At 35.1% G+C, this 8,597-nt stretch overlaps 1 protein-coding gene across 1 annotated transcript; it reads right to left on the bottom strand.

Annotated features, from left to right (window-relative positions):
* Window positions 1-1,062: 1,062 nt before the first annotated feature.
* Window positions 1,063-5,782, bottom strand: LOC110730880 (E3 ubiquitin-protein ligase RZFP34-like). Its single transcript, XM_021910707.1, has 12 exons — window positions 5,544-5,782; window positions 4,974-5,061; window positions 4,820-4,879; window positions 3,692-3,724; window positions 3,524-3,601; window positions 3,367-3,410; window positions 2,738-2,778; window positions 2,566-2,648; window positions 2,347-2,438; window positions 1,869-1,938; window positions 1,702-1,740; window positions 1,063-1,620 (listed from the first exon to the last, which is right to left on the bottom strand). The coding sequence occupies exons 1-12, from the start codon at window positions 5,651-5,653 to the stop codon at window positions 1,513-1,515; spliced, it is 846 nt and encodes a 281-aa protein (XP_021766399.1). The 5' UTR covers window positions 5,654-5,782; the 3' UTR covers window positions 1,063-1,512.
* Window positions 5,783-8,597: the final 2,815 nt, after the last annotated feature.

Genomic DNA, 8,597 nt, shown 5'->3' with positions numbered 1-8,597 from the left:
GGCCATGGGCGCATCATTGGCTAGGGCCATGGTGCATGGTTTTAAGGATGGTATTGGCTATCTAGGACTTGGACACAAGGTTGGCTTGGTACTAGTGGGCTAAGTTACTTGGGTGTGAGCAAAGGCTCGTGGCGAGCCTTTGTTACTGGGTGCATGGCGTTGGCTGCGAAGCGACGCGTCGGTTGGGAACCGGCGTCATTGCGGAGCGTAGCCAGCCAACGGCATGGTGCAGCGAAGCGATGCGACGCTTGGGCCATGGTACGGTGTGGCGAAGCAACGCAACGCTTTACTGATGCGTTGTTGCGAAGCAACACGACCCTTGGACTCTAGCACGGTGCTGACAAGGCAGCACGTGGGTGCTATGCTTAGTGGCAGTTGGCACGGGTGTTGGGAGTTAATCCTTATGTGAAGAGATGATATGGAAATGCGAAGCAAGGCGTTGCTTGGAGCAAGGAGCAATTATGAAAACGGTTGCTATCTGTGGATAAGTATTGAGATGCTCAGCCAAGGCGAAGCGACACTTCACATTGTGGATCATGGATTGTGGGCAAAGGCATTCTGGATGAATCGAAGAGACACGAGTGATGATGGTGGCGATCCGCAACGATTAGCTAGGATTGCTGATGGTGGCAATCCGCGACGGTTGGCTAGGAATACTATCTGCGACGCTTCGTGAGGATTGCTGACTTGTAATAGTTTACGGATAATTGCATGAGCGCCACTTGGCGCGCATGCGTGCTTAGTGTGTATTCGCATTGGAGGAGGTTATCCTCCTTTGCCTATAAATAGATGACTTTGGGGTTTGTCCAAGGCATCCAAAAACTTCCGTGTAAGTATGTTATTAATGATATTAATAAAAGTAATGCTTTGTGATATATTCTAAGTGTTCTATTGTGTTCATTATGTTGTGCATTGTTATATAAGTTAGTGTGTGAGTTTGGCTGGTTAGTAAATCTAGCGCATCATAGTTAGCCAAAAATTAACTGTGACACCTAGCATTACCCAGATAAGCATATTGGCCATATATGATATGACCCAACCCAAACCCGATCTAACACTTGATTCGACAACCCATTATTCCATAACTAAAATTAAGTAAAATCATTGAGTCCACAGCCTACGATAATCATAAGCTGAAACATCGAGATAGATGAGCTTATGCGCCTATGCTGCTGTATGAGTTCAATGAAATAATGCAAGCACTACAATATATTTCCACAAACGGTAAGCTATAAAGAAAAGAATGACGGGCATGATGCCTTACTCAATAGATGAATTGCAGCCCAAAAAATACAACAATGGTAAGAATAACAGTCTTACATAACAATGATTATAATCCCATTCCTTACTTCTAAGTGTAAGAAGCCTGAATCTACTGACGAGTTTTAGCTATCTCAGCACCGTATACCCTGGTACGATTTTCATCAAAAAGCAACATGGGACTACGAATTCCAATAATGGGCTTTCCATCTTTCAACCTTTGAAAATTGAATCTGGACTTATTGTAGAAGCTCATCTTATCAACTTTGTGTTGTAGGAGCAGCAGTTTAAGCATTTATGTGCCAATACATGGTACTGGACTTCAGAATTAGCCTCACAGTCGTTGCACAGAATTTGCACCTAATAATGTCCGCAAGGAAAACAATTTAGGTTGCATAAACCAAAACTTCTGAAGTATACTTTAAGTGAATAATCACTTACCATCCTCTGACATTCTTCAGGCAATAGTGTGGTTGCTACCTGGAACATTGTGATTTATGGGATGCCAAGGTTAAACCCAGTGCACAAGAGAGAACAAAGACATGAAGAACTGCTGGTACAGAGAGTATACATATGGACAGAAGCAGCTTGAGAAATTGAATACAAACCTCTTCATCGAGTTTCCTCCAGACTTTCGACATGTCACACATAGACTTCAAGCAGATAGGGCATGCATACCTGCAAGAGTAGATATCAAATGGCTGAAAATAGGTGCCAGAAAATTGTTCACTGCCATATTAAAAAAATTAGAAACCACGTAACTACTTCTAATTTTTGTAGCTATATATATAAGGCTGTAGAAGTTTTATGCAAGGTTATAAGTTCAAGACCAATTGCCTTTTTTTCTATCCTTATTCTTATTACTCTGAAAAAGCATAAAAAATGAAGTATCTACATTCTACCAAGAAGAAGATATTGATTCAGGGAATCTCAAGACTCCAATCGAGCTTCCAGATTTTTCAGAACAGTTATTATCTGTAAACTGTTATGAGAAAATTTACAGATTGATAGCTTAAAAACTAAATGTTTAACAAAAACCAGTGCGAAAAAACTTAAATCTAAAGATCAAGGTCCTGGATTTCTTACTGATAATGCTGTTCCATCTGTTTAGCACATTCCAAATGCATTGTATGCCCACAAGAAAGTACACTGATTTCCTTGGTTGTATCAAATATATACTGCAAATATAGATATGTGGCAGCAATGTTGATGACATAAACTCAACATACTGAAGTATTTTTTGGATCATTTGACAGACAAAAGTCACAGAAAACTAAAGGAAAGAATCGGACGAAGAATCCCAACCTCACAACAAACAGGGCAATTATGATGCATTGCTTTCTCCAAGCACTTGTGTGTACCCTTCATAATCTTTGGATAACAGCAGCCTAATCAAAGTGAGATGTAAAACAGTTACAGATTTTAGAACCGACATAAAAAGGCTTAGAGAGTTTCAAGCAAGGTTCTATGGTCTAACCACATGATGAACAATGAAAGAAGTTCTCTTTGCCTCCGGTCCTGCACAAACAGAACCATTCAGAGATGGGAGATGAGTATAAAAAATTCACAATTCTTTCCAGTAATAAAACCAGTAACATGTGATCAAAATAACACAACAGCCTACATTTCAGAGATTAACTAGCTTAGGATAAAACTTTGATTAAAAAAATTGCCAATTTAGTGTCTGACCATGACAAATATTATGTAACTGACATTACAGTGGATAAAACTATGAGTCGGTGACACTGATGCGAACTAGAATTAAAAGCATTGACCTCAAATTGTTTCAAAAGAAGACTAACACTATCAAAGAGAAGTGACCATCATCATTGCTGAATGCTGGGATTGAATCCCATCTTAGCAACCATCCTATTTAAAACTAATATATGCTTCCTGACAAATCAGGTTTTTGTGACTATTGTTCCATTAGGCTGTCACAAATACATTATTGTTTGATTTGTTCAACGCTACATCAAACTGTGTTCGGAAATATGTGCTCAATATAGCCTTTCTTCTAATAAATAACATAGTTAAGAGGGAGGTTTAACAATAGATCAAAATTTCAGATGAAAGATGTAATATAAGTAAAGCCACTTAGCCACATACCTGCAAATTCCACAGTCATCACAGTGGTACTGTTTCTTAGAGACCTGAAACCCAATAACAGCAATTTTGTATCAAGATATACCCTGTAATTGTCAGATAAATCATATCTAGATCGAGCAAGCAAGCATAGCTATTTAAAATTTACTAAGATGCTTACGTCATCATCAAAGAAATTGCATTTTAAGCAGAAGTATTTCCCCATAATAATCCCACAATTAGTACAATTATGTTGAACCTGCAGCAGTCCGATTACACATGAGTTCATTCTCTAAGGTCCTAATAATACTGAATACCAGTATCCATGTTTTAAAATTTTAGAACTTACATCTTGTTCTACACCACAAAGGGAGCATATCACCTGAAAACAACCACACAAAGATACATTACCAAAGAAGGAAATGATAAAACTGGTGACTGAGCAATATAAAGAATTAAAGAGTACTACTCCTCCCTTTATAATAGGCCATATTTGCTTGGGGGATAACCAAGGAATTGAGAACAGAATAACATAGTCATCAGTTATTCACTAAATGTTTTTATCTCCATCAACACATCAAATCAATGCTAATTTTCATTTGAATGTTGATTAAGCGTAACCTTAATGAGTGACATGGGAGAATCAAAATTTCAACTTTACTATAACAAGAATTAAAATGTGGCTTATTATAAAAGGACAAAGTAAGTAGAATTTATGCCCATATTTGTCATTTAAAGAGAGATGTTTAGTGCTGATATGAAGTTCAACTTTCCATATAAGTATGAAGATCTAATTAAAGCACATTGTTAAGTTTACTTAATGACTTCATTTGTTACAAGCTTACAATCTCATTGACAGTCAAGAAAATCAAACATAATCATCAACATGTACTTTTTTCCTCAACTTAGAACATAAAATAAATCAATTTAGTTTGAAATTCAGATAAATTCAGTTAATGGTGCAACTATTTGTTGTAAATTAAACTTGGGTAATCCTTATTTTTCCCGGTCTTTAAACCTTAATTGAATGTATATGGACTTACATTTTCTCAAATAAGTGAAATTAAGTTGAACAAAAGAAGACTTTGTCCAAATATGTGATAATGAAATGCACCCTTTTTTGGTTATGCCGTGCATTCTAAAAAAATGTTGTTATTTACCATGAATTTGGTCATCAGATTAATACATTTCAGTAAAAAGAATTTGGAAATTGACAATCGAATAACAAAAAGGGCAGAGGAATCCAAGTATCTTATGATATGAATGAAAAGGGCTCATAACCAATTTTTTTGTAATGAAAGAATCATGGGATTTGATTCCCATCAAATTCAATCCATCCTTTTCCACATTATGAAGCATTACTTTCCTACAGTTTTCATAGTGAAATCTTTATTCATTAGTCATTAGCCAAAGTAGCAACCTTTTCTAGCTAAAAGGAATAATTAAGAGTCAGAACTTATAGATAAAATTAGCTTACACTTCTAATCTCATGTCGAGGAATATCATGTCGATCCAAAGCATCGATTTCAAGAGAATTCTGAGCAATTTCAATGCAGGAGCAGTGTCAGAGTTCAGAACAACAAAATTCAAGTGTTATAAAGAGCTGTAAAATTAAACAGCTAAAATATCACCTTTGCTTCATTGTGGCAATGTCTGCAATCAAATATCTCATCACAGCAAGGTGCTCTAATTTTACACCTTCTCCTGTAGTGCCTGCATCTGAATCCACAAATCCCAGTTCAAAGTTAAAAGATTAGGGAATTTCTCACAAACCCAAAATCAGAAAACTAAAGAAACAAAAAAGGCAGATTTTAACAACAATCACAACTAACTAAATAAACCCCACAAAAGAAGACTTAAAAGTCTTGATATCAGAATGTCACTACAACAAAAACAATTACTCGATCCGGAATTAGTTGTGGCATTGTCACATTGTTCCTACCTCTTATAACCAACAATAAGAGAGATTTTAGCCATTCTTTCTCAATATTGGAAGATAGTATACGTGATTATTAATCTATGGTCTGATATAGATCTTATCCGGACATTTTAAAATAGTAAAGTTAGTAAATTTAAGTGATTCAGTTGGGGAATTAGGTGAAAGTATCAGAAATACAATCAATCTAACAATCACACAACATCAAAGGAAACAACCCCACTAAAATGCAGAAGAAAGTAGATGATTTAAAGATGAAAAATACCCATAATTCCCAGATGAAAGCTCCATCAAATCGACAGAAGAAGATGATGAATTCACTGAAATTTGTTCTGGGCAATCCATGATTAATTGCGCCTCAAACCCAAACTTCATTTTTACAATGTAAGATACTTCAATAAATATCAATCAATCAATTAATTAATTTCAAAAAGTGTAAAATAGTTGAAAAAAAAAAAAAAAAAGCTGATAAAACAGTGGTTAAAGTGTAAAGGCTGCGATTTTGAAGAGTAAATTTATATGAAAAGCAGGAATTGGTCGACAGTACTAATTGTATTGGAAGCGCGTCAGAGCTGACGTGGATTGGATAAAACCTACCATCATTATATTTTAAATTATGTTTAATGATTAAATGCTTAATGATTGTCTTACAACATAGCAAAAATAAATAAATAAAATAAAATGATTGTCTTACAGATGTGGATATGTTTCTGTTGGCTAAACCCTTGGTTTTTTTCTTGATTTCTTGTAACGCAATTACAAGCTTTTGATGGATGACATAAGATATTTTTGAAAATTGGCATAATTTTAGGAAAAGTTTTGTTAGGTTTGTCTAGGTTGATCTCTTGATTATATATGTTGAATCATTGTTTGAATAAGATTAGAGTAATATGAGCTATATGGGTTTAGGTCACGTAATGCCTCTAATAACTTGAGTTATTAATGATTCTAATAATGTTTGTGTTTAGAAATTGTGTTTAAATGGTACGGAGTATAGTATCATCATGTTACAAAATACCTCTTCATTAATAACAACAAACACAAAATGATTTGTTAGTATCAATAGATTTTTTGTTGGCCTTGTTTTATGACAATACCATCAAAAATTAATTTTATATCAACGAGTGTTATTAGAGTTATTAATGACTCAAGTTATTAGTGACTAAGAAATGCTCGAGAACATAGTTATATACATGAATAGACTATAGACTAATGAGTTGCTCTATTTTAAAAATGAAAGAAAAAGGGTTCATGCTATGCAAGGGTCTATTATTTGAAATGTCAACTGCACACGATATTGTATGAAATCAAGTAGCCTAAAAATTGATGTGGGTTTTGTCTGATCATGTCTACTCCCACCTGGTTCATGTGTACAAAGAGCATTATATCAAGCACATTTAAAGGTCACATGCTGTTATGTCATGTCGTGTCGTGTTGTGTCGTGCATTGTGACCAAGACAAAATGATTTATTTTGCATGTTTTGTCTTACTTTTTTAAAAACAAAATATGGCCCAACATGTTATGTCGTGTTTTTTTTTTTGTTGGGCCTTGTCATGCCATGGCTAATACGGTATAGTGTCATCTTTAGTCATGTCTAACCAGTGAAAGATACGACATAATTTAGGGCTTGCTTCGGAAAATGATGTTTAATATATTTCATCCAACACTACATTGAAAACATATATTGAACAAAACTAATAATTTGCATTTAATATAGTTTTTCCTATATATCAAATACTAGCATATAGATATGCTGAAATATGTGATGTTGATATGAAGAGCTAAATGATGTGGATGGTTGAGGTTCAGAATAGTTAATTTGGTTAATTTTTCTAATTATTGGTTTTGGTTTATTTTACAAGTCAGAATAATGATACACATGATAAATAGCATTATTAAGTCGTGGACTCAATAACATAGGGTTAAGCGTATATTAGGAGTTTGTGTTATAATAATAATAACAATAATAATAATAATAATCGGGGTCTTCACCTTTAACACAATCGGGGTTGTCTGACTTCGTTCCTGGTCCTGTTGTGTCGGCAGCGGCTCAGCGGAAGCGGGACAGGTATGGGGCGTGTTGCAGGGCTATTGGTCTGGCTATGGTTTTCTTCCTTTCTCCTTTTCTTCGTTGGGGGAATTAGAGAAGGGTGATATTGCGTTGCTGAATCGGGTTCAGGCGTTCGCTAAGGCTGGTGCTCGTGCAGCTGCTCACATTTTCAGCAGGATCGAGTTCGCTATAGCTAGAGGGGTGGGGGCCCAAATTGTATCTCGGCTCCCCACCAATTTCTTGTAAATTGATTGACTTTGTAGGTGTTTTGCAATTTTTATAATAATAATAATAATAATAATAATAATAAATATTAGAAGTCATGTTAAGGTTTTATTTATTATAGAGATTTTTTTTTTTTTTTGAACGATTATAGAGATTATTTTAGTTCAATTCTTATACAAGGTAATAATGTAATGTGTTTTTGACTTTTTGTAGATTAATAAAACAATTTTAAAAAAAATGTGGAATTTATTCAGTTTCAAGAGTAATACACAAACATCAGATATTTTTTTAAGGAGTGGATAAGATTAATAATTGAACACCTTATTCAAGAGTGTGTGTTCGCTGTGTTTCAAGAACCAACTAGTATTTAGGCTCGGGTAATGCCCCGAATTTTGCATTAATTCCATGAGTAAAAAATAGATTGATTAGAACCATTGGATTATAATAAATGACAACAAAAAATGCACAGTACTTTATTTATTTATTGTCTTCTATAGTTTTTAGAAGGAGAAAAAAAAATAAATAAAAAAAAATAAAACGGTCTCTAACACTTTGTTTGGATAGGAAGAAATGGAAGGAAAAGAAGAGAAGAGAAATGGAGGGGGACAAAATCTCTTGTTTGGGTAAAAGATTGGGGGAAGGAAGGGGAAGGAGAGGGAGGGATCCATTTTCCCTTTCTCTATAATAACCATAATCTCTCCAAAATTGGAGAGATTTGGAGGAAAAATGGAGCTCACCTCCCTTTCTTTTCCCTTCCCTTCCTCCATTTTCCCTCCCCTTCTTTTCCTTCTTTCTTTGCTATCCAAACAAAGCGTAAAGCAATGAGGACAACGACATGCTATCCCCTTAAAGCCGATATAGTCCAATTCAATTACAACCAAAAGGCCTACACGCCAATGGATTGAAAGGTCCTCTTTAAAGCCCAACGAAAGTCAAAGTACATCAAGGCTTTAGTGCCAAGGCCTTACAATACGTTTGGATAGAGAGAAATAGAGGAAAAGAAGAGAAGAAAAAAAAGGAGGGATGCATCATTCATTATGTGG

This window comes from Chenopodium quinoa, unplaced genomic scaffold (genome assembly GCF_001683475.1).
Source record: "Chenopodium quinoa cultivar QQ74 unplaced genomic scaffold, ASM168347v1, whole genome shotgun sequence".
Taxonomy (NCBI): Eukaryota; Viridiplantae; Streptophyta; class Magnoliopsida; order Caryophyllales; family Amaranthaceae; genus Chenopodium; species Chenopodium quinoa.
Note: the sequence above shows the minus strand (reverse complement) of the source record. Positions and strands in the feature narration are given on the sequence as shown.